This window comes from Ursus maritimus, unplaced genomic scaffold (genome assembly GCF_017311325.1).
Source record: "Ursus maritimus isolate PB19 unplaced genomic scaffold, ASM1731132v1 scaffold_2, whole genome shotgun sequence".
In the NCBI taxonomy this organism is placed as follows: Eukaryota; Metazoa; Chordata; class Mammalia; order Carnivora; family Ursidae; genus Ursus; species Ursus maritimus.
Window position 1 is genome coordinate 10,480,756 of NW_024424452.1, and position 25,117 is coordinate 10,505,872.

At 58.6% G+C, this 25,117-nt stretch overlaps 1 protein-coding gene across 5 annotated transcripts in view; it reads left to right on the forward strand.

Moving 5' to 3' along the window:
- The window catches only part of GTF2IRD1 (GTF2I repeat domain containing 1), a 69,164-nt gene that overhangs the window by 36,405 nt on the left and 7,642 nt on the right, over nucleotides 1-25,117 (forward strand). For 3 of the 5 annotated variants that reach the window (XM_040634964.1, XM_040634963.1, XM_040634966.1), the window contains 5 exons: nucleotides 28-84; nucleotides 1,315-1,398; nucleotides 4,732-4,915; nucleotides 5,438-5,466; nucleotides 24,967-25,044. In XM_040634964.1, the coding sequence (XP_040490898.1) occupies nucleotides 28-84; nucleotides 1,315-1,398; nucleotides 4,732-4,915; nucleotides 5,438-5,466; nucleotides 24,967-25,044 (432 nt within the window). The remainder of the gene's footprint in view (nucleotides 1-27; nucleotides 85-1,314; nucleotides 1,399-4,731; nucleotides 4,916-5,437; nucleotides 5,467-24,966; nucleotides 25,045-25,117) is intronic. The other 2 variants (XM_040634965.1, XM_040634967.1) reach the window with 1 other exon arrangement.

Genomic DNA, 25,117 nt, shown 5'->3' on the forward strand with positions numbered 1-25,117 from the left:
CCCCCCCCCCCCCCCCCCCGCCCCCAGAGAGGGATTCCGGGGACTCTCTTGTGGACGAGAGCCTGAAGAGACAGGGTTTTCAAGGTAAGGTTGCAGCTCAGGATGGGGTCAGCTGTCCCAGGGCCATGACCTCGACCTGGCTTGGGTCTGGAGGGCCAGGCTATGGGTGGGAGGGGCTGGCCCCCAACGTCAGGGCCTGGGGGTCTGAGTGAGGCTGGCTGGCAGCTGGGGCAGAAAGAAGAGGCTCCGTAAGGGTGTGGGGGGCAGGAGCCGGCCCACTGTCCGCTCCGTACCAGGCAGTCAGCTGTCCTCTCTATGCCTGAAGCCGAAGGAGGGCGATGTCCCCGAGAACCGAGGCTGGGACAAGAAGGGCCGAGAGGCAGTGAGCAGGGAGAAAGATGGATGGAAGGTGGGAGAAGCTTGAACCAATGCAGGCAGGTTGGCAGGCGGGAGAGACAGAAGCAGGAAGTCCACGTGCGTGTGGGGACAGCTCCAGGGTGTGGCCATGAGTCCCCGAGGCCGGGTTGCTCCCCAGGTGGCCCCTGGCTGGTCCTTGTGGCTCTGAGGAGAGAGGTCAGCGAGACCCGTGACAGGTAGGGCCAGCCCAGGGAGTGGGGCACCAGAGATAGGACCCAGATCCCGGAGGGGCGGCTGCTCCCTGCCCTGTCTCTCTCTCTCTCTCCCTCCCGAGCGGCCAGAATTGGCTGCGATGAGGGGCCCTCACGGCTCTCAGCCCACCCGTGGCTCCTCATAGGCAACCTCACCGCAGATGGGGGTCCTCACCACACCTTCCAGCTGCCCAGAGGTCCACTCTGGGTCCTCCCTCACCTTTCTCTCTCCCCAGGCAGTGCCAGGCTGCAATCTCTCAAGGCCAGGGGCCCATCCGGGGTCCCCATAGCATGGGCTGGCACGTGGACTCCTTCACCGATGCCCCCAGCTGAGGGAGTGACCAGGGGTGACCCTCCCCACCAGCCCGCCCAAAGCCCCTGCTCCTAGCCGCCCAGGCCCCAGAACCTGCCCCCCTCGTGGAGCCTCTCACCTCTTGGGCTTATTTACTGCTTTGGTGGTTTTCAAATGTCAACAATTAACTTAATTTCCCACTCATGGCTGTTGTCACAACCGTGTGCGTCCTTCCAGAAAAACACACATCTCTGTCTAGATATTCCTTCTGGAGGACTCTGAGGGGCCCGCTCTGAGGATCTGCTAATATGCCAGAGAAGGAGCGCCTCATCATTAGAAAATCATATTCCTTAAAAGTCCCCAAGTGCCTTTTAATTGAACAGCCCCAATCCATAATTGTTTTTTACTTTGCAGAAAATTACGACGCTCGACTCTCGCGCATCGACATTGCCAACACGCTGAGGGAGCAAGTCCAGGATCTGTTCAATAAGAAATACGGTGAGCCCCGGGGTGTCCAGGCGGGAGGACAGCCCGGCCGCCATGGGAAGAGAGGCAGAAGCTTCCTACCCGTTGCTGTGATTATTTCTGGAAAAACCATTCACTCACTCACAGACATTTCTTGAGCACCTACTATGTGCTAGACTCTGAGGATAAAGCAGTGAAGGAAACAGAGACCCTGCTCTCTTGGGTCCTGTAGACCAGTGAGATAAGACAGACATTCAGTAACTATACCAAATCTAATAATGACGGGGGCCTGGTCCATGATTTCGCAGGAAAAAGCAAGCTGATCAAGAGAGACTAACTTAGATTGGGAGCCAGGGAGGCCTCTTTAAAGAAAGAACTGAAGGGTGGGAAGCACTTCATGTCGCAGAGAAGGAAGGGCAGGCCAGCTGAGGGAATAGCATGTGCAAAGGCCCTGAGGCTTGTCCTAGGAAGGGACAGCAAGCTGAAGTGGGGAAATGGGGGCTGAAGGCAAGGGGCCCTGTGGAGCTGGCTGGCACACAGACCCCGTCACCTAGGGCCCTCGAAGGAACCATGGCCTCGGTTCTGTGTTTTGTTGGGAGGACTCAAGTGGCAGAAGGCACTCTGTAGTTTTCAAGTATCTTCCTGGCTGCCGCCCACGAGGAAGATGAATGGGCGAGAGAGGGCAGTGCCAGGCGACCGGCTCGGAGCCGGAGCGATGACAGGCTGGCCGGGCCCTGGCAGGGAGGCTGGAGGAAGGCGGATGGAACGGAGCCGAGCCGCAAAGGTGGAGCTGGTGGAGAGCAGAGAGGCAAAGGGAGGGCGAGGCAGCCCGTCGAGTCTGGCTTGAGGAAAACAAGTCCGTGCAGCCACCGTGCTTTATGGCCCCAAGTCACAAAAACAAACACACTGGCTTCACCAACCAAGGGTGTTGGTTGACTCTCGACTCCGTTCCTATGACCACAGACCAGATCACCCCGAACTGAGCGGCCTACGGTAACAATGGCCATTATTCTTCCTCCTGGTGTCCGTGAGTCAGGAGGCCGGGAGCGGCTCAGGGGTGGCTCTCTGGAGTCTGTCCTGGGGTTATAGTCAGAAGGTGGCTGAAGCCGGCGTCACCTCGACAGCTTCTCGCTCCCATGTGTGACCCTTGGGCTGGGGAACAGCTGGCGCTGGAACAGCTGAGCCCCTCGGGCCTCTGTCCCCGTTTCTGTGCCATCTCCGTACGTGGACTTTCTGGCATCGCAACCACAAGGTGGCTGGATTTGCCAGCCGGGTGGAAGCCGTCGCCTCATACTCTGTTGGTCGAGGTAATTACGATGTCCTGCCCACGTTCGAGGGGAGGGGACAACAGGCCGCAGTCCTCCGTGAGGGCGTGTGGGCGTGACGCAAAGAGGAGCCTGTGGGATGGGAGAAATGTTGGTGCCGCTGTCTCTGGACAGTGTAATGGGCCACAGCTCATAGCCGGGGGAGGCCAGCAGTTGGGCAGCCTTCAGGATCAACTGGATCCAGACGTACAGAGATGTCCTCGGTGTCTTTCCACCATGTTGGCGTCAGTCTCGGGCTGGCTTCCCCCTTGCTGGCAAAATGGCCACAACAGTTGAGATATCCCACCTACACCTTGAGGAAGGAAGGAGAGGGCTGGCTCTTTTCACAGGCTTTCTCCAGACAGCGAGGGTTTCTTTCTTAGAATTCCTGAGCCCTCCCCTTGTTTCTCGTTGGGCCCCACTGAGTCCCATGTCCATTCCTCACCCCCCATGGCAGGAAACCCCCCATGCTCACTGGGTGATGGGGACTTATCAGTGTGACAAGAGAGAGGCCGGGGGTGGAGCACATGGGCCTGGAGACAGGCGGACACCCGAACTGTCAGCTGGGGAGAAGGGACAGCATCCTCACCAAGGAGGGGAAGCTTGAGGGGGAGAGGATGGGTGCCATCTTGGATGTGTTGAGTTTGAGGGCTAAGTAGAGATGGTCTAGTCTACTGTTCAGGAGAAGTGTCTGGATTGGGTATAAAATTTAGGCCATGGGGGTAGAGGAGTGAGAAAGAGGACCCAGACCAAAGGCCAGGGAGTCCTGGTGTTTTAGAGGTCAGGTCCAGGCAGCAGCAGAATGACCAGAAAGAGGGGAAACCAGGAGAGTATGGGGTCATGGACATCAAAGAGAGAGCCTCAGGGAGGGGAGCGTGGTCATCTGTGCCAAGCTCTGTCAAGAGAAGGGCAGGTGTCTGTTGGATTTGGCAACATGGAGGCCATCGGTCATTGTAGCAAGGGCCATTTGGGAGGTGAGAAGTGGAGACAGTGGTGCTCCCACTGATGGATCATGGGTATAAAATTTCCTGTCTATTTTTTTCATTTCAAAAGGGCTCTCTTAGCCATCACATATGACCTAGTCAGCAGCACAGTCAGGATAAAGAATTAAAAACAGGCTGAAATCCATCAGGACAGAGTAGATGAGAGGTCCCCAGGGCTCCGGGAGGCGGGACGGGGAAAGACTGCGGATGGCTCCAGGGTTTCTTCCCGGAGTGAGGAACGTGTCCTGGCACTAGCTCGTGGTGAGAATTTCACAGTCTCATGTGTATACAAAAAAACCCTGGATTATACACTTTAAAAGGGTCAACTTTATGGTATGGAAATTATATCTCAATGAACAAAGCACAAAAACAGGCTGAAACAATGGCTGGAAGCAGGAGTCCTAGGAAACCACCAAGATTCTGTGTGTTGGGGATGCAGATGACAAATCAGGCTCTGAGTTTCCTGGGAGCCAGAGTGAAAAGGGAAATGAGTCTAGTTATCCCAGTCCTGGTGTCCTTGAGATAAAAATTAGTTTCTTGCACAGAGAAGACTCAGCTGTTCCTCCTCGCACTGAGGCATTCAGAGATTTCTGCATCGTGTCTTCATAAAGGGACCCCCTGCAACACAGGGCATGACGTTCTCAGTGAGCCCCTTGGAGGGGTCGCAGTGAGCTCCTTCCCTCTGTCCAGGAGGGACCCCAAGTGCAGTCTGCCCTCGGGCTGGGCGGGTCCCGAACCACGATGAGGCGGAGCCCAGGGTGCTGCTGGAGGGTCAGGCATTGTAGGGAAGGGCCAGCCATGCCCACAGGTCCCATCTTCCACGCGGGCTACGGATTCTCAGGCCATCTGCCCTCTCCCCCTGCAGCTGAAGCCCCGTGTGCCTGCCCATTCCTCAGCCCCGCCCGGACACACTCGCTACCCCTGCACGACCCACTCCCTGACTCCCAGCCCCCCCCCCACATTGTGCCTTCCCATGGGGCTACACGCCAGCCCGCGTAGCCTCCACGCGCACGCCTTGCCGTCACGTTTCACCCCCTGCTCTGGCTCCTGACAACCCGTCCCCTGTCCCTCTGCCATAGGAGAAGCCCTGGGCATCAAGTACCCCGTCCAGGTCCCCTACAAGCGGATCAAGAGCAACCCCGGCTCGGTGATCATTGAGGGGCTCCCCCCAGGAATCCCGTTCCGAAAGCCCTGCACCTTTGGCTCTCAGAACCTGGAGAGGATCCTTGCCGTGGCTGACAAGATCAAGTTCACGGTCACCAGGTACTCAGGGGAAGGGTGAGGAGGCCAGACCAGCTTGGGCGGGGGCCCTTGGCCTTTCCTTTGATCTGGTCCTGCCTTGTTCTGCTGTCCGGTGCCATCCTGGGTCCTGGGTCGGGGGTGGGGGTGCAGAAGGTGACTGCAGGCCAGTCAGGGTGCTGGGAACCCCACATCAGCCACCACAGCAGAGGGGTGGCCTTCCTGTCACCTCCTAACCCCTGCAGCACCCACTCACTGCCCTCCCAGCCCCTGGGAGAGGCAGTCAGCCCACTTCAGAGGGGAGGACATGGAGACAGGTGATTTGCCTGGGGTCACAGAGCCAGCCAGGTCAGAGCCAGCAGGAGGCCCTGGTCACGCTCCCGCACGGCACACTGCCACATCGTCACCGTGTCCGGCCCGAGCACTGAATCCCGGGCAGGTCGTTAAAAGGCTGTTCTGAGGCAGCCAGTGTGGGGTGGGCCCCCAAACACTTCCGAAGAGCTCCCGGGTCCCCCCTCTGATACTCCCATCTCTGTTTCCTTCCAGGCCTTTTCAAGGACTCATCCCAAAGCCTGGTAAGAGGCACTGGCTGTGGGGGGGCCGCTTGGCGTGGGAGGCCGGCTGCAGTGCTGGGGGCCGGAGGCCGGAGCCCAGCTTGCTGTGGGATGCCAGGCCCTGCCCTACTGTTCTCCCACCTCCTCTGGGCACCGGCCCCAGGTGGGAGGGGGTCATAGTGGAACCTCGGGCCGAGAAAAAGGGGTGGGGGGGGGCGGTACGGGTGACTCGTGCTCAACCTGGCCAGGGTTCAGGAAGGAGGGGCCAGGCCGGGTCCCTGCCCTCCACTCCTGATGAAGGGGCCTGGTTGACCTGAGTGTGTGGGTGAGCTTGGCGGCAGGTGGTTCCTAACTGCAGAGGGAGGGGTTTCTGCGTAAGGCCCCATGAGCTTGGTGGTGAGATGGGGGTAAGTGCTTCCTCGGCCTTAGACGGTAAGCTGCCACTCCTGACCTCCTCCCAAGGCACCCGTCTCCTCCGTGGGCTGTGTCCTGGCCCTCCCAAACTCTGAAGGAGGGCGCCTGGCTGGCTCGGTCGCTAAAACAGGTGACTCTTGGTCTCAGGGTCGTGAGTTGGAGCCCCACGTTGGACATAGAGACAAAAAGAAAAACCAAACAAAAAAAAAGACTAAAAAACCCGGAATGAGCAGAGACTGTCCCTGTCCCTGCAGGGGCGACAGGACTACCTTGTGAGCACTCTGGGCTGCCCACGCTGAGTCGTTGACCCCAGAGCCTGTGTATAGCGAGACGGGAGGCCTTACAGCCTTGCCCCGGCCGCATCCCAGGAGACGCAGAGGGAGCGCAGAAACGCAACGAGGCCGTCTGTGTGCTCCCAGCCCCTCCTTCCAGAAGGAAGGGTCCCCGTGGGGGCCGAGCGTGTAGCTGCCCCGGGGGCAGGCACAGTCTTCAGCGAACTTGGAAAGCAGGAAGGGAAATCAGGTCGGACACCTGACCTGTGCTACTAGGGTCAGCGCTTCGCACTGACCTTTTCCTGTCTCCTTTTTACGGAGGAGGAAACGGAGGCAGGGGGAACATCGGTGACCCGCCACCTGTAGGGGAGGCACTGTTGCCTGGCTCCCTGCAGGGAGGCCCCGTGATCCGGGTGGTACGTAACTCGGGCAGCCACTGAGTAGAGGAATGTCGGGCTTTGCGGACCAACACTGCGGGGCAGAGGGTCCGCCGGCAAGCCTCACGCAGACCACAGAGCTTCCCGGCCATTCCGCTAACAAGGGCTTGCCCTCCAGCCCGGAGCTCGGTGGCCCATTGGCTGTTAGAGCGGCTTCTTGACGTCCCTGGGCCAGTCTGCTATCCACCCACCCCTTGGCCTATGCTTTGGCTCCTCTGTGCGCAGAGAGAGCCCTTGGGAATGCTTTCTCTGCCCACGTGGTGCGGAAGAGGGTGGCAGGCTGCCTGGAAGAGGTGATGGGAAAGTAGCCCTTGGCCCAGTCTTCAGGATGGACCTGCCACTGCCTTTCCAGGCATTGGCATCGCGGGCTGGGTGGCACCCTGGAGGGGCCAGGACACACGGAATGGCCAGCCGGCTCCATGCTCACTTATGCCACTCGTCACGCTGTGCTGGGAAGGTGTCCAGGCTCACAGGGGCCTCCAAGAGTTCACTAGAGGTCACAGCCTGTCCCCAAACCCTCCATCAGACAATCACAAAAGCCTGATGCAGGCCAGCTGCTGGGGTCCCCAGGTGAATTGGAGCGGGGGCTCAGGTGTCGGGGGAGGCGGGACGTTAGCAGGTGCTGTAGTCTGGAGGAAGGTGGGCTGAGCCAGACGCAGGTGCCCTGGGCATGTGGAGGGGTGGCAGATAATCTGATTTGGGTTGTGGGTTGGTGACAGCACATGGGCCGTGGGAAGGCACAGGCTGGAGCTTAGACAGACCTGGGTTCAAATCCCCGCACCCCCCCTTACTACCCATGTGACTCTGGGCTCATTATTTCACATCCCCAAGCCTCTGCTCATCTGTATGATGGAGAAAGACATACCTGCCTCCTTAGGTGATTGGAATTGGATAAACGATGGGCAGTGACGGGCGGGCTGTGGAGGACTGTTTTTCCTGTCTCCAGGGGGGCTTCATCCTGACGCTTGAGTGAGACGTTTGTGAATCCTTCAGCCCTGGACCGGCTGTGATGGGACGTGCTCAGCCAGTAGGGGCAGCAGTGGTTATTCCTGGGGCTTGGGAAAGCTTCCTGGAGGAGGCGGCATTGAGCCAGGCCTCGGAGAGGAGCAGAACAGTTTGCTGGGGCCGGGGGAGGGGTGAAACCAGCATGGCCAGGAGGGTGTGGCGTGTCACGGCAAAGACACAGGCCTTTTCCTGGGCACATGTTCCTCCCCTTTTCCCTGGGCTCGTGTCCAGGTTCCAGAAGGCTTCATAGTGCCAAGGAGTGAGGGCAGGGGGCCCACCAGGTCTTGAATGTCATGTGTCCACGTTGGTACCTATAAGACATCCATGGACAACCGTCCATGCAGCTGGTTGGAGAGATGCCCCTTGCTCCTCCCCGTTGAGGCTTCCACAGGGCCTGGAACCTTCTAAGAAGCGCACCCATGTAGCCACGTCCATACTGCAGAGGATTTGAACATGCAGACCAGTGACTGGGGAAGGCCTGGTCAGTGAGTGGTACAGGGTGGGAGGGCAGATGAGGGTGTGGGGGGGAGGTGCAGGGGTGTGAGGCTTGGGAAGAAGCGGCTTCCCTGGAAGGGGAGGCCTGTTAAGGATGGCTCTGAGATTTTCTAGGTGATTTATCGAAGGCTCCCATAGAAGCCTTTCCTAACAGAACCATCCGAGAATGAATTCTAAAGAAAATTACGCTTTGAAGGTAGATCGGTCGTTAAACCTGGGGCTTTCACGATGCTTCCTAGAATCGTGGGCCAGGCCAGAGTAGGGCGACGGTATGGCCATTCCTGAGCCAGCTTTGTTCTGGGCCAAAAGAGACCATCCCAGATTCCTTTCATGTTGTTCCATGGGTACCTCAGGTTTGCTGTCAGGGCCTCGGTTTCCCCCCTGGTGTCTAGAAGCCCTTTCTGCTCATGCTGAGTATTGGCCAGGCGCCTGGCTAATGATGGACTTGGACCGAGTCTCAGAGGATGGTGGGTGGGATTCCGGGCCTCTGGTTGGGGGAGGGTTGGGCCAGTGGCTTGCCAGATCCCTAGGGGGTGGGGCTGCAGAGGCATGGTGGGGCCAGGCCCTGCACTCGTACCAGCGTGAGCTCCAGTCCCACCTTCCGTGGGCCCAGGTGATCCAGGCGTGACCTCAGGAGCCCTAGCGAGTGAGGCCCAGGAGAAGTCCACGCCATTGGAGCTGTTGCTGCCTTGCTGGGCTTGAACTGCGTTAAAGCAGGGAGGCTGGGCTGGGGGGGGCGGGGAGGCAGGTGCCTGGGGACAGCGTCCCTCAAAGCCCCTGGCATCCAGCTCTCGGGCGCAGATGTGCCCCAGGGGCCACAGGCCACCGTTCCCCACAGAGCACAGCGGTCGTGTTTGCTGTGGAGGGGGCCTGGGTGAGCCTGCCACCAAGTCAAGGCACTCTCCCCAAACCCAGAGGGCCCCACGGCCACGAACACCCAGCCCAGCAACAGAGGCTGTTCAGGGTGCTGGAGAGAAGCAGTGGTGACAAAGGAAGGAGAGGCCCTCCGCCCAGGGGGCTGGTGTAGTAACCACCACAGAACATTCTAGTAGGTCATAAAAAACCCGAAGGGAAATGCAGATCCGTGCCCATGGTGGAAATTTGGAAAATACAGAAATCTTGTGCCCAGATGGCTGGTCGTTTTTAGGATGATAACATTTCTTCCAGATTTTTCCCCAAGCTTATTAACTTTACATCTTGCTGTTGTTCTTTATATAAATTTACATACATACACGCTGAAAACATAAGCATTCTCCAATGTTTTTAAAACGCCTTACGACATTCCCTCATCAGGCTGTGTCATAGTTACGCAATTGTCCTGTCTGTCCCCCAGCTGTGGACATGGGATGACTGCTCACACCATGGACGCATGACCTCTCCATCACGCTTATGACATGCCGGTCATAAAGCCTTCCCATGGCAGCATGTGGGCGCTCCCCCAATAACCAATCTTACAGAAAGAAAGTGAGTTTCAGAGAGGTTAAGACACTCGCTGAAGGTCACACAGCTTGTACCCATGCCTCCCGACCTTTCATCCGCACTGGGTGGCTCTTTGCTGCCCCCTTCTGGCTGCTGGCCTCTATAACATGGGTCCTGCCCCTCTCTCTCTTGAAGCTCACGATGAATTCTTTGAGTTTATTTGTATGGCAAAAATATATTGAAGGGGTTCCTGGCTGGCTCAGTCAGAAGAGCGTGCAGCTCTTGATCTCGGGGCTGTGAGTTCGAGCCCCATGTTGGGTGTAGAGATTACTTCTAAAAAAATTATATATAAGGACGCCTGTGTGGGTCACGCTTGTTAAGCGTCTGCCTTCGTTTCAGGTCATGATCTTGGGGTCCGTGTCTAGCTCCCTGCTCAGCAGGGAGTCTGCTACTCCCTCTCCTGTTCCCCTCCTGCTTGTGCGCTCTCTCTCTCAAATAAATTAATATATATCTGTATATATAGCTTACTTTGTGGCAAGCAGAAGCTAGGAATACAAAATAGACGGGAAATCTCTACCGTTGTGGAGCTTATTTTCTAATGGGGGAGATAAATAAGGACAAAGAGCAATGTATTTGATAGTGACAAATGCCATGGAGACATGTAACACAGATAGGATTGTCGGAAGGACAATTTGAGATAGGCCGCAGGAGTTAAGACCTGAAAGAAATGAGGGTATGAGCCGTGTAGAAATCCCAGTCGAAGCATCTAGGGAGGGCGTCAGTGCAAAGGCCCTGAGGCCCTGGACGTATTTTGGAAGTAGAGCTAACAGGATTGCTGATGCAGTGAGTGTGGGGTATGAGCAAAAAAGATTTTGTCCTGAGCAGCTGGAGGGCAAGAGGGGTCAGGATCTGAGTGTCGGGCAAATGAGACACCCAGGTGGCCGGGTTGGACGGGCGGATCTGTAAATCACAGCATCCTGCTGGAGACATGCAGCTGGGGGCTGTTCTGCATGTAACGGGTTTTCGTCGTGAAGCTGGATCACCGTGGGGGTAAGTGTGAACAATTCGAAGGGGTCCAGGGAGGAACCCTGGGCCCTCCCGCATTCGGGTGTTGGAGAGATGAGAGGCGGCCAGATGCCAAGTGAGAAACTTGGAGAGTGGCCACCTGAGCCGGGTGCTGCATGCAAGGTCAAGTACAGAGGACCCGAGACTGACCCATGGGGTTGAGCAGCCCCCAGAGGTCATGGGCAGTGGGGTTGGGAGCCGTTCCGGGGAGGGGGCCTGAGTGGGTTGGCAGGCTCAGGAAGGAAGGAGAGCAGAGAAATGGGTCGCACGAGGGGCAGGAGAGAGATGGGGCGGGTCTGCTGGCTGAAATGGGATCAGGAGCGGGCTTTAGAGGTAAGAATAGCCACAGCGTAATTTTAGAGAAATGAGTGATGGGGGTGAAGAGGGGCAAGAGGAGGGACGCCGCCCCCCTACCCCGAAACAGGATAGGTGGAAGAGGGGAGCTGAGAGCTGGTGCAGGGGCCCCTGCCAGCTCCTCCTGGGGGGACAGGAAGGTGATGGGGCAGGGGCTGTGGGTCCCAGTGGGGACGAGAGACGGGTGGAGTCAGGTCCTAGAGGCCAGGGCTAGAAAGATGGGAAGGGACAGTCCCCTCCATTGTGATGTGGGCTACGTGGAGAGGCCACCACTGTAGATGACCGAGACGTTTAGACGTGGCTGGAGGAAGGACAGCAGGTCGAGGCGTGGAGCGCCGGGGGCTTGGAAGGCTTGTCTGCCTGTGGGTTGCTCCGCAGGAAATGTGACAGGAGCGGTGTGGGTGTCCTGAGCCCCAGGCGCCGTGAGCTCAGTGCCACCTGCAGGCAAAGATCAGCCCTTCTCCCCCTGGAGACCTAGCTCCCCGCCAGGAGGCCCCCTGAATCGGGCCCGGGAAAGCGAGCTGACCTTCCCCAGGTGGAAAAGGGAGCCGGAATTCCAGACTGAGGGGGGTGGCGCCCACAAAGGCGGGAGCTGTGTCCAACTCTTGCGAGCGCCCACACATGCCAGGCCCTGTGCCTCTCACCCGGCTTCATGGAGCCCCTCCCAAGCCTGTCGGGAAGATGCTGTGGTCATGCCCATTTTACAGCTGAGCACACTGGGGCTGCGAGAGGCAGCCTGGATTGGCACAGGGCCCAAGTCATACCCAGGTCTTCCTTCTTGGAGAGCCTGAGCAGGGAGTGTTGGGCGGTGGGGGAGGAGGGTAGCAAAAGAATGAGGCCAGAATTAGAAAAGGCCTGGACCAAAACTTCGCTGGTGACTCAAGCTTTATCTTGTAGCATTGGAGGCTTTCTTTTTGAGTCAACGAAATGATAGGATCGAATTTGCATTGTCTTACGATTACCGTGGTAACCACGCTTCCACCCACCAGGGGTGGATTGGAAAAGCAAAACTGGGGTGGTGAAGCCAGGGGAGGGTTGAGGAGGCTGGGCAGGACGCAGAGGTGGGTGGTGCTAGGATCTAGAGGTGGCAGCAGTATGGGAGGGAGACCAGGCGGAAAGTTCTGGAAGGGTGATGGTGGTACCCAAGCCCCAGGCTGGGTCTCTGGGCCCGTGAGACATCCAGGGACCGATAGCACTGGGTGGGACCGGGTCGGTGCTTTAGCGCAGGGTGGCGATGGGGCTGGGCACCGTCCATGTGAAGGTGGCAGCTGCCGCCACCACTCGGGCCAGTTCGTGGCCAGTGGAGACGGCCCAGGGGGCACACTGACCTCCGAGAGACCTTGCAGGAAAAGAGCCTGTGAAGGAACAGGGAGGCGGAGCCCCGGGGAAAGGAGGTCGAAGAATTTGCTGGTAAGAAGAGCTGAGCACAGGGCCTTTCTGGGAGACACCAGAGGGATCAAGGAAATAACATTCTAGAACTATTCTCAAATAGCAGTGGCAAAAAAAAAAAAAAAAAAAAAGCATCTCATTAGGTAGTGAACTCCCCGTCACTGGGGGCATTTGAGTGGAGATCGAGCAGCCACTTCCCACGGGGAGCCACCTTTGCCTTGACTGTCACCTGCCTGGAGAAAGGATGTTCCTGGCCTTTGAGAACCAGGAAGGGCTCAGAGGGAGGTGGGTGGGTCCTCACCCACCTCATCACTTCCCAGTGTCTCCCAGCTCCCCAGCTTCCCCACAGCCCCCTCTGGTTCTTGGGAACCACAAGCGAGGTACAGGCCCAGCCACCAGACCTCAACTCCCTCCTGGGCAAACGCAGGCCGCCCGGGACCCAGGCCCATTTTCTCTGTTCCGGGTCCCCCCGACCCCAGCGGCATGGCCCTCCCTGCCAGCTCCAGGGGACTCTCTGATGAGCAGCCAGAAGCCAAGAAGCAGGCCCCCCTCCTCCACACTCCCCACCCCAGAGCAGGGGCTCCGGGTCCCAGAGACAGAGCAGAGCTGCCGACTTCCTGTGTGACTCCAGCAAGTCAGGTTTGCCTGCCTGGGCCTCGGTTTCCCTACTTGGAAAGCAGGAAGGTCCCACGCCGGGGCGTCCTGGGGTGCACGGCCAGGGCAGGGCGGGGAGGACCGGGTGGCCCGTCGCGCACGGGAGGTGGCGAGGTGGAGAGGCCAGCCAGGCGGAGCGTGGAGGGCCTGGAAGGCCTGGCTTTGCAGCGTGGACTCGACCCTGCAGACCCGGCCTTGGCAAGCTCTTCCGCTGACGTCCCCCGCGGCTGGAGCCCCAGCACCCCTGCAGGGCAGGGCCGAAGTTTCGGGGGTGGGGGGCACCTGCTCTATCTTGGAAGTCCCCACACCGTCTGCTCCCTCAACTCTGCACTTAAGATTAGTTTCAACTGGAGGAACGGTGTTCAGTTACGTTCTGCCGAGGAAAAGAAATCATCCCACTTGACCCGCTCCACACCCCCCCGGCATCACACCCCCAGCTCGGCCCAAGGCCCCGCGTGAGAAGCTCAGCTATGGGGTGGGCGAAGGGCCTCTCAAGGAGAGGGCTGAGGTCCTCTTTGCAGGGGGAAGGGTGGGGGGCACTGCTAGGTCTCTCTGTGGGCTCTTCTGTCACTCAGCTGGTGCTATGCCGAGTGGGCTTCCTGGAGGGGGGGGCCAGCATGGAGCTGCTCTCAGCCCAGGATGGAGAGGGAAGGGGACGAAGTAGGGGGGCAGTGGTGAGTCCCCTTCGGCCCCCTCACGAGCCCCTGCCATCACTTCTGAGCTGTGTGATCGTGGATAAGTGAACCTCCCGTCTCTAGACCTCCAGGTCACACAGAACAGGGACACCTTCGCGGTCCCCCTGCCCTTCTCCCTTCAGCGGCCCTGAGGGTCATCTCCTCGTCCCCCTGGTGTGGTCACACACACCCACCTGCTCCTCTGGCCCCAGCCCCCCCATCTGCGGGCCCTCGCCACCCCCTCTCCACCCATTTAACGCTGTCCCGCTCTTGAGAGCTCAAAATAAAGCCGTCCTTTCTCGAGTTTCTAAAGATATCCCCATTCCAGCGCCAGCCACATGTTTCTCCACTTAATTATCTGTGCTTTTCTTTGTTAATTAGGCTCCAGTAACAGTCTCCCTGCTGCTTCCTGGGAAGAGCTGGCATCTGCAGGGGGGGCCCGGAGGCCTTTGTGGGCAGATGCCTGGCTGGGCTGCCAGGCCTCGCGCTCTTGGCCCGATGCCTCCTTTCTTCCAGGCGGGGCAGCGCAGTGAGTGGCTAACAACGTCACGTCGGGAGGCCCCTACCTTTTCCTGGCCCGTGGGGACCCAGCTGGGTCACCGCAGCCCCATCCTGCCCCTGGGTTGGTTAGTGGTCCCCCACCCCGTGTCCTCCCCTCGAGCCCTGCCGGTTGGGGAGGGGGACCCCGTGGTTCCTAGAGCTCCTGAGGCTGGGGGCTCCACAGAAGGGAGCAGCGGGGGGGCTTCACACTCTTCTGCAACATTCCAGAAAACCACACGGAGAAACTAGTTCCCCAGCTGGGACCACCCAGGCTCACAGGAACAACCAGCGCCTTTATCTGGGCTGGATTGAGATTGGCTTGAAGGGTCACCGGGCCTGGCGTGCGAGACAAGTTCTCACTGGCAGATAATGCATCTTTGAGCCACAGGCGTGGGGACGGGGACACTAAGTGTGGTTCAGCACGTGTGGTTGACTGGGTGGACTCCATCTTTCCAACCTGCTAGGGAGGGGTCTGGTGACAAAAGAGGCCTCGTGGTGGGAGGGGGGAGCAGGGGACAGGCAGCCCTGGCCTGAAGCCCCAGCAGGCACCGGCACTGGGACATTCCCCTTTGGGAGCTCAGGTGCTGGGCACTTCAGGGGCGTCTGTGGAGCCAGGCACTGGGCTGGGTGCTGGGCTTTTGCTCAACACCAGTTAAAAAACAAACCAAAACAAAAAAACCAATACTGCCTCATGGAGCGGACATTCTGGTGGGCTGCAGAGAATCACGCTGAAAGTGTAAAAGTGTGTCAGATGTGTGCTCGGGAGAGGCGGGGAAGCAGATGGGAGAGGTTGTGGATATTTTTAGGGGGTTGCAACATTAGCTAGCTGGCAGGGAGGGCCTTTGGGGGGTACCCAAAGGGGGTGGTAGTGAGCCAGGGGGCTAGGGAAGAGCAGTGCAGGGAGAGAGAACCACTGCAAAGGCCCTGGGGTCACCTGCCACGGGTGTCAGGAAGCAGGTGGGGGAAGTGGTAGGAGATGAGGTGGCAATGGGGAGAGAAGGCAGACTGTGTGAGGCTGGAGGAGAACATTAACTTTTGGGGCGCCCGGGTGGCACAGTTAAGCGTCCGACTCGATTTTGGCTCAGGTCGTGATCTTGGGGTCATGGGAGTCATGGGATGGAGCCCCTAGTCAGGCTCCGAGCTCAGTGGGAAGTCTGAGATTCTCTCTCTCTCTAAAAAAATAAAATAAAATAAGGAATTGGCTTTTGTTCCCAGCTCACTGGGAGCCCATGCAGGCTTCTGAGCAGGGGAGAGACACTCTCCAGCTGAGGATCACACAGAATCCGTCTGGCTGCTGGGTGAGGACAGACGGGTCTAGAAGCAGGAAGAGACAGAGGGACGTGCTCGTAACAATCCAGGCCGGGCCCGGTGGCACCTGGGGAAGTGGTGAGGGCAGCGGGGAGTCGGGGGCTCTGGGTAACTTTGTAGCTAAAGCCAACAGAGGAGTCACGTTTGACCTCGGGGGTTTTGGCCGGGCTTCTGGAAGGGTGATGATGCCAGTAGCTGAAACCGGGCAGGAGCAGGGGGAGGCGGCAAGGGGGGCTGGGGAGGGGTGGAGTATGTTGACTGCGGAGTCCCCTCCGGTAGCACTCGGAGACATGAGTCAGGGATCCGAGGGAGCATTGGAGCTCAAAGTATAATTTGGGGAATCATGAGTATGTTGCTGCTTTTTAGGGCCCTAAAGCAGGCCACCGGGGTGGCTCAGTTGGTTAAGCGTCTGCCTTTGGCTCAGGTCGTGATCTCGGGGTCCTGGGACCGAGCAGTGGTGGCCCTTCTGCAGGACCCAGGCCCCCCCTACATGCTCCGTGAAGTAGGGGAGCCCCGAGTTCCCCATATGTGTTCTGTACAACTGAAGAGGTTCCCTGTGGGGTCTCAGGGAGTTGGGAAACAGTAAAAGTGGCCCCAACAGAGGGTCTCAGTTGCCAGGGGAAAGGAAGAGGGGTTTGCCCCACGGACAACACGGAGTCCTCAGCAGGTTTTAAGCAAAGGAATGACAGGGTCGCCTAGACTCTGTGGAACGATCAATGCGATTTGCGGAGCAGGGTAACGGTGTTGGGGAGGCCAAGCGGGACGTTCTCACTGCAGTGAGAGGAGCAGTTTTGAGGCCTCACTGGCTACGGGCTGGGCCTGCCAGAAGTTTCTTTGGGAAGGTGGCCCATCGTGGTGACCACCCGCATTTGTGGATGAGGGGGACACGTGGGGTTGGCACAGGTTTCCTGTGGCTGCTGGGCCAAATTACCCAATGTAGTGGCTTAAAGCAACACGGGTATTTTTTTCCCTTTGAGCTGTAGAGGAAGGAAATCCGAGATGAGTCTTAGGGGTCAAGTCAGGGTCTCAAGAGGGCAGGTTCCCTCTGGAGGCTCTTGTCTTTCCCAGCTTCTAGAAACCGCCTGCCTTCCTCAGCGTGTGGCCCCTCCTCCAGCCTCAGAGCTCTTCGTGCTGACCTCTGCTTCTGTCGGCCCAACTCCTGCCGTTGACCTTCTTGCCTCCTTCTTAGAAGGACGCTCGTGCTTACGTTTAGGGCCCGCTTGGATAATCCAGGGTAACGTCCCCATCGAGACCTGCCTTCGTCACACCAGCCAGTGTCCGCTGTCACGTAAAGAAACATAGTCACAGGCTGGGGGGACTAGGACAGGGACGGCTTGGGGACCACAGCTCAGCCTCTTCCCGGGCTGGAAGCAGCCAAGGTTTCTCTCCTGGGCGACCAGGAGGGGGACCCCAGGGAAGAAAGCCCGGAGAGGAGGGGCAGGTTTGAGGGAGCCGTGGAGAGGCCGTTGAGGGTTGTACAGAATCAGAGGTGCTCCGAGAGGCAGTTGGAAATGTGGGTTTGGGGCTTGGGGGCGCGGGGAGGAGAAGGAAAACAACTGCAGTGAGCAGGAGGGCCTCGCTCTCCCTCCCCCGCGTGCGGCACAAGGTCCTGAGAAGCAGGCAGCACGATCGCAAGCCTGGGTCTGGACACTGTCCTCGTGCCAGCTGGTCAGCAGTCTGGGGCCAGTCCCGGCCCCACTCACTCGCCGTGTAACCCGGGCCAGGTAGCTATCTCTCCGTGGAGGTGCTCACAGGGCCGGCCACAGAGGGTGTTGAAGGATTGGGGGAACGAGCCCACGCAGAGCTGCGAGAACAGTGCCCAGCGTGCAAGAGCTCGATTTCTCTGACAGTTGCTTACGGAGCGAGGGTCCGTGGAGTCGGGCCGCATCGAGACGCTGTTGCTTTCATCGTGCATACATGGCTGAAAGCAGACAAGTCTCAGCTGACAGGGAGCGACCTTTGTCATGTGTTTGGCTGTAGCGTGAGCTGCCGTTGTACCACCACTGGATCGTGTCCTCGAAATCAGCCCCCCACCCCAGGTCATGCTGCAGAAATGCATTCTGTGTCCTGGCCTCTGCAGCCAAGTGCCCCGATCTGTCCATCTTTCCCAGGAGGGATGCTGTCCAGCTTGTCGTGGTCCGTGCACGGCATTCCGTGCCTGGCCAGTCACGGCCACAGTTCAGCCCAGGGCCTGGCCGGCCTTGGGTCAGTCCACCGCGTAGCTGGGACCTCGGAGGAAGGAACGGGAGAGGAGGGAGAAAGAAGGAGGTGATTTCCCTCGGGAAGGGCCATGTCCGTGGCTGGCGCCGGGGTCCCAGGTGAACCCCTATAAGAAGACCTGGTGTTTGCTGTGCCAAGCCTGGCTGGCAGGTTCAAGTTTGTAAGAAGGCCCCTGGGAAGGGGCTGGGCCGTTCTCAGATGGGAAGGCAGTACCCAGGGGTCAGAGAAACCCGAGTTTTACTGTTAGCACCACTGATCACAGACCTCGTGGCCTTGGTGACATTGGGTAGTCACCTTGACTCCCGTGAGCCTCAGTATCCTTATCTGTAAAATGGGGACCATAACACCTGGAGGTCAGGCTTGTCGTGAGGAATGAAGGGCAAATTTCCAGGCACAGTGTCCGGTGGGCTTGTCATCAGCAGATGTGGGGTCTGCACCCCAGTGTCCGGCTGCCAGGAGGGCAGTGGAAGGGCCTGGTAGCCCCAGCAGGGGAGGCTCCAGCCAAAGCCCCCTGTCAGCCCCCGGTTTCAGACCTTTGTGTACAGCTAGCGGTCACAAAGCTGGGCTCCAGGAAGGGGCAGGGGGCACCTGTCCAGGGAAGGGAGATGGAGGGATGTGGGCACAGAGCCCTGTCTGAGCAAACTCTGGGGGAGAAGGCTGGCTTTCTTCCCTCCCTTCTCCCCGTCCCCACTGGACCTCATGCGCTGACCAGATCAGTCCTGATCCCTGGTCTAGGACCCACTGTGCTATTGACCATCCCTGCACGTGACGATTGTTGGCTGCATTGATTGATACAAATTTTTTACTGTGAAATCATTTTCCATTGCCAAAGAGTTGCAAAGATTGCAGAGAATCCCCAGATAGACCCTTTGACCCTTGCAGGGTCAACAGAACCGCGTACCATTGTCAACGGTAAGAATCCAGCCTCGATCGGTACAATACGCTTAACGAAACCCCGGGCTTTAGATTTAGATTTAATGTTTTGTACGTGCCAGAATCCACACTAGGGTACCGCAGGGCACGGAGCACGCGTTCATTTTTTATTCCTTCGTTCGTATTCCCGCTCACGTGTCTACTTGTTAATACTGCAGTGAACCCCGCGAGCCCACCACCATCCAAGAATTAGAACAGCGCCAATAACATGCCCCCCGCCCCCCCATGCTCACCCTCATCCTGCCCTCCTCTCTCCCAGAACAAATACAGCCGGCTCCCCTTATCCGCGGATTCGTTTCCCGCGTTTCAGCCACCCGCGGTCACTGCGGTTCAGAAGCAGGTGACTGTCCTACTGATAGAGCATCAGAAGACCCGTAGTAGCCTCACGGCACGTCCTGACATCTGCGTCCCTCACCTCACCTCGTTTCCCGCGTAGGCATTTTATCCTCTTACGTCATCACAGGAAGGGGAAGCACATTACAGTTAGGTATTTGCAGAGGGAAATAGACCACATTCACCTGACTTATTACAATACAGTACGTTGTTATAGTTCTGTCTTATCGTTATTGTTGTTCACCTCTTACTGGGCCTCATTTCTAAATTAATCTTTCTCATCGGTATGTATGTATAGAAAAAAACCATCTAACGTATAGAAGGTCGGTCACTGTTCTCAGACTGATTTCTTAAGTGGCTTTATTATGAGTAATATTTGCCGAGACCAAAATTGTTTCCTTTTGCTTGCTTTTTACTTTTTTTTTTTTAAGATTTATTTATTTATTTCAGAGAGGGGTCAGGGAGGGGCAGAGGGAGAAGGCGAGGCAGAATCTCAGGCTTACTCCACGCTGAGCGAGGAGCCCGACTTGGGGCTCGATCTCACGACCCCGAGATGACAACCTGAGTTGCCGAAACCAAGTGTCAGCCGCTTAACTGACTGCGCCACCCAGGCGCCCAGGCGCCCGCTTTTTACTTTTGTAAGCGAGGTGTGTCCTCGCGGGTCAAGTCTGGACTTGCTTTTCTCACTCGGCCTTACGTAAGGCGATAGTGACGTGGGACGCTGCGCCGGCTCGCGTCCACTGCTCCGTGCGGTTCCATCGGGCGACAGTGCCACTGTGCTGTCCTTGGCCACTCGGGTGGCTTCCTTGGTTTGCCTTTTAATAAGAGTGCCCTTAGCGCTCTTGACCATATTTCCTTTGGCACATGGAAGAAGTTTCTCTGGGGTGTGTGAGAGCGGGCACGGGAGTGAGACTGTCCACCCCACTGTCATGCATGTGTGGCCTCTCTGAGCCTCAGTTTCTCCACCTCTAAAACCAGTGACGGAATTCCTGCTGCATCTGCGTGCCGGGCCGAGTGGGGCTGTAAAGGTGAAGCTGAGCGTACCTTCTCGTTTTCGTGAAGGTCCAGAGCCAGGAAAGGGAGGTGTGCAAGCTTCAGAGCCCGAGCAGGGGACGTGGGGGGCAGCTGTCCCATCAAAGTGGGGTCCCCCGTTCTCTTGAGGGTCTGAGTGATGCGTGGATCACCCAGGCCTGGCAGAGAGGAGGGGTCCCGCGGAAGCGCTGGGAGAGGGGAGGGGGTAATCATCCCCCTGCAAGCAGCCCCTCCCTTGCTGTGGGCTCCTCCTGGCCCCTTATGACCTGGTGGTCAGTGCACAGACACCAGTCTGAGCTGCGGACCTCAAGCTGGTGGAGAGAGCAGCTGCTCAGGGTTCTTGCACTTTGCTCGGGAAGAGGGCTGTGGGGCCACCGCAGGCAGCATCCCGAGCCTGCTGGTTTCTAATTGTGTACCTAGCTTGGCTGTGATTTAATAAGCTTGGTTTCTTTCTTCCCCCGGGCAAAATTCAGTTAATCCTCAGGCTAACAGACAGCAGACGGAGTGACAGAGACCGATAAGCTGGAATGAGCAGGAAGGGGGGCAGAAATGCCGACAGCGTGGGCCTGTCCTGGAAGGGTGTCGCTGCCCAGGGGTGGGGGTGGGGGGGCCCAGGTCACCACTGTGCGGGGGCGGGTGCAGCACTTTCCGGCCGGGCAGATCCTGAGGGGGACCTGTCCTCCTCCCCAGCCCACTCCGCCCCACCATGTGCTACCTAAGAAAGGGGTACTTGATGCATTTTAGTAAATGGCCTGCCCACAGTGGGTACAACAGACCCAGGGGATGGGAGAGAATAAGCCTCCATTATCTGAAGAGTCTCCTATGTGAAGTTTAATTCCCCGAGACTCCAGGATAACGGAAGCATTGGTCTGCTAATTCCGTCAGCGCCAACCTGACTCTGATGGGGGGGGGCAACTTTTTTTATGTGACATCGTGGGATTCTCCTGGCAGGCCAGGATTCCCATCTGAGGGCTGTGGAAACAGGCCCAAAGAGGTTGAGTGACTTTCCAAACATCACATAGCATTAGGGGTAGAATCAAGATTGCCTTGCAGTCTGCTGAGGAGACCCCCTTTCTCCCTGCCTCATGTAGGCATTCAGGCAGGTACATTGGGGGGACACACACACCACATGGAGCCCTAACTGTGACATCTCCACATGGAGAACATTCTGAAATGTTTGCAAACACAGGTGTCCTTTAGAGCCTGCCTGGGTTCAGGGGAGCCCAGTCCCCCCAGAGTAGGTTTTGGTGACTCAGGCTTCGGAACAGTAAAACCAGCCCCTGGACCATGCCAGGCACTTGGGTCTCACGGCAGCCACACCTGGTCTCCCCTGTTGTGGTAGTGACTTTCCAAACGAGGAAATCCAGTGGTTCGGAGAAAAGGTCACAAGCCAATAACAGGATTTGAACCCAAGCGGTCAGATAGCAGAGTAAACACTCTTAACTCCCGGCCCCAGGGCTGCCCTTCAGACTGGGTTTATGGCTGAGGCCCCACACGGCCCCACAGTGACCGCGCTCTCCGCCCCACCCCACCCCGTGTTCTCGGAGGCAGTTTCCTGGTCTTTGTTTTGCCCACAAGCAGACCAGACCCAGAGGGGACGGTTTCCCCAGGGCCTGTCCTGCCCCAGCCCAGGCTGGCGAGGGCAGCAGCTCCCACCGCAGTCCTGGGGGCAGTCCCTGGGGACCGGCAGGCCTGGCCACACCTTCTCCGGATGGTGAATGTGCGACAGTGGTGGAAGGAGCCTGGTTCTGTCAGGAAGGGGTCTCCTGACCTGCCTGAGGCCGACCCAGAGGGCCACCTGGCTGGGCCACCCAGGCCAGCAGGGACAGGCGGGGGCCTCTCCACCTGTGGTTGGCCTTTGCCCACACAGCCCGAGGCGCTGCCTCTGGTTTCCTCCGAGCACCCAGATGGGGCAGGGGCTCTCGCCCCTCCAGCTTGCACCAGAATCTGCCCTCACCAATTTCATTCAAAAATGTGCCCTTTGAGAAAGAACAGAACTCCCTTCCTCCAAATGAAATAAAAGCGAAAAAATTTAAAAATTTTAAAAATTTAAAAATTAATCCATAAAAACAGAGGGGGGAGAAGCCAAGAGTTATCCTTTCTGAGGCCTGACGCTGTGCACATAGGAGGGGCTTAATACCCAGCAGCAGCTGGCCCCCACCACGCTCGAGAGGTGTCTGGGACACTTCCCAGTGCCGCCAGCGCCCCTCAGGCCGCCCAGGTCCCACTTTCCTGACATTTCACTTCTCTGACCAGTTCCGATTTTCTGCCCAGGACCCAAGTGTGCTTCCTCCTGGCTGACCCATGGTGTCACTTCTCCCTATTAGCTACAGCCTAATTTGGGGGGGTGCTCTCCCCCCACCCCCAGACCAGGCAGGACTTACCGACTAATATATGTCGAGCACCCACGGGATGCCCGGAGTCCCAACACACAGATGAGGCTGCACCCCATGGGGCCTGGGGCCGTGTGACTGTCACCTCCTCTGGGAAGTCCTCCCTGATTCTCAGCTAGGTTAGGATCCCCCCCATGTGCCCTGCACTGATAGTTATCCAGGCCAGTGGGTCACCAAGCGTGCCTCACCATACCCTGCCTTGGACTGGGGCTGTTTTCTGTACTCTGCTAAATGCCCAGGGGCAGCACCCCATCCAGATGGGATGGTCTTCGTGAAATCTTTGGCCAGGACAAATACCATGTCAGGACAGCGAGCAGAAACACCAAGAGCGGACATCCCATGACCCCCGCATGGCAGGGCTGGCATGAGCCCAGGTTCTATGCCCTTCTGGGGCCTGGGGTGGCCTCTGCCAGGGCAAGGGCCATGTGAGGCGCAGGCCTGCCCTGTCTGTGCCTTTCTCCACCCACACAGCCGCCCAGCCTCAAGGCCAAGGCAGCGTAGGAGAGACACAGCTGCATGCGCAGGAGACGGCCGTGTCCCCAGCCACAGCAACCTCGGCTTACAGGGCCCGTCCTTGAGGGGCTGTGCACTGCCTTTCAACCCAGCCGGCTTTGTGGAGTACGGCTGTGTCCGCCCTGCCCCGGGCTCCGAGGAGACAGAGACTCAGGACGGTGAGCTGATAGGACAAGAGATTTAGAAGAAACATCCCGAAGATCAACCCTTCTTTCTACACACGGGGAAACGGAGATCTCAGGGAACCCAGGGCCCTTGGTCAGACAGATGGACTATTCCTGGCACTTAGCAGCTATGTGGTCTTGGGGAAGTTACTTGACCTCTCTGAGCCTCTGTGTTCTCGGCTGTGGTGAGGGGTGGCCGTGCTTGTGCCCAGGAAAGCTGCCAAACAGAGCATCTGACACTCGCCGATGGGAATCCAGGTCTTCCTTCCCTGTCCTGTGGGTGCTGCCACGTCTGTGCGGATTCCCGGCCACCGGGGCAATGCCTGGTGGCAGGGGAGAGATGGACAGTGTCTGCCACCTCTGGGCTTTGGGTGGCCCTTGGGCCCAGGACTCTGTCAGGTTGTCCACTCAGGACCTGGAGAAGGGTCAGGTCGACTTTTGCCGCTGTGGGGTCCTGAAGACTATCTGGAAGGGCCATGTTGGGGGGGATGTGGGAAGAAGGAAGGCTCTGAGTGGGGCTGAGTTCAGTGTCTTGGCCCGACTGATGGGGCCATTATCTGGGGGACACAGGAGGAGGGGATGCCTGACATCTTGCAGGGTCCCAGGGCCACCCGGTGGCTGGATGGTCATGGTTGAAGAGACATAGGCAGAAACTCTGAGATGGCAGGTCTCGTTCCAGAGGCAGGAGCGTGGGCATGACCGGCACCACACAAGGCACGGCCAGCCATCGGGAAGCCCGGGGCGGCAGGGGAAGGAGCCCCGGGCAGCAGGGGCAGCAGGCAGTGAGGGGGGGGCCCCAGACTGGGGAGGGAGGCTCCTTCCTGGCGGCGGGCGCAGAGACACTGAGCGGCACAGAGCCCGGCCCGCCAGGCGCAGTTCCTGAGTTGGCCTGCAAACTTGAACTGAGTTCTGTGAGATCTTCCAGATTAAAACAGGAGTTGTTTTTCTCCCCAAACCCATTCTGTCTGTTCTGCCCCGCATCTCCCAGGCCCTGGCTCCCTGCCTGCTTCCGTTCCACTCCCACCCCGTCTGCTGGAGGCCCAGCCAGCCCAGGGCACCCTTCTGGAACCCCAGCTCCCTCCCCAGCCCAGGGCACGTGCCCGAAGGCCCCTCTGCCCCAGGACCCCCGCCTCCCATTCACACCTTCCACCTCCCCCATTCCCCACATCCCCCAGTCTAGCCCAGGCCCTGTCTCAGGGCTCACCCGGCCCACTGCTCCTTTAGACCGGGGACAGGGGTGAAGGGAGCCCAGGGTCCAACAGCAGGTACCCGCAGAGGTCTGTCCTGGGCCCGGGGTGGGGACAGTGTGCAGCCCTCTTGCTCCCACAGCGTGCCTGTCTCCCTGGTCACGAGCCTCAGGCTCAGGATCTCCCAGGCAGCCGGGGCGAGTTTCTGACAGCCCGGCTCCGTTGAGCCAGCGTCCCTGGCACCACCCCATGCTTCAGCCACAGCCAAGCCGTGACCTTTCACCCTCTGGTGCCCTTGCCTGGGCCAGTTCTTCCCACCCCACCCATCCATCAGAAGCCCCCGCCTGCCTTCCGAGAGCGCACTCACATAGCCTGCTCTCCCAGGGAGCCCGCCCAGATTTGCAGGTGGCGGTGGGCACCCCGACTCCTGCCCCATGTCTCCTGTCGTACTTGCGGGTGGGCGCTGCAGGGGAATTCCTTCCTCCAAGCGGGTTCACCGCCTCCCCCGCCTTAGAGTGCTCCGTGCCCGACACGGGGGGTCTCCTGTACTGGGGAAGCTGTTCAGGGAAGGGGGGGAATGGAAGGATTGATAAACAGACAACCGAGGCCAGAAACAAGGCTTCCTGATAGTAAACGCGGGGGGCGGGGGTTGCCCCACGGGAGTCCGTCCAGGGGCCGGCCCGTGCCGACCTTCACGGCCCCCTTGTCTTCCTGTCCTAGATGAAGATGACGCCAACAGACTAGGGGAGAAGGTGATCCTCCGCGAGCAGGTGAAGGAGCTCTTCAATGAGAAATACGGTCAGTGCATGAGGACTAGGGTCTGGGGCCGGGTCTGTGGGGCCAGCCTTCCTTGGCAGCCCCTCCTCCCTCT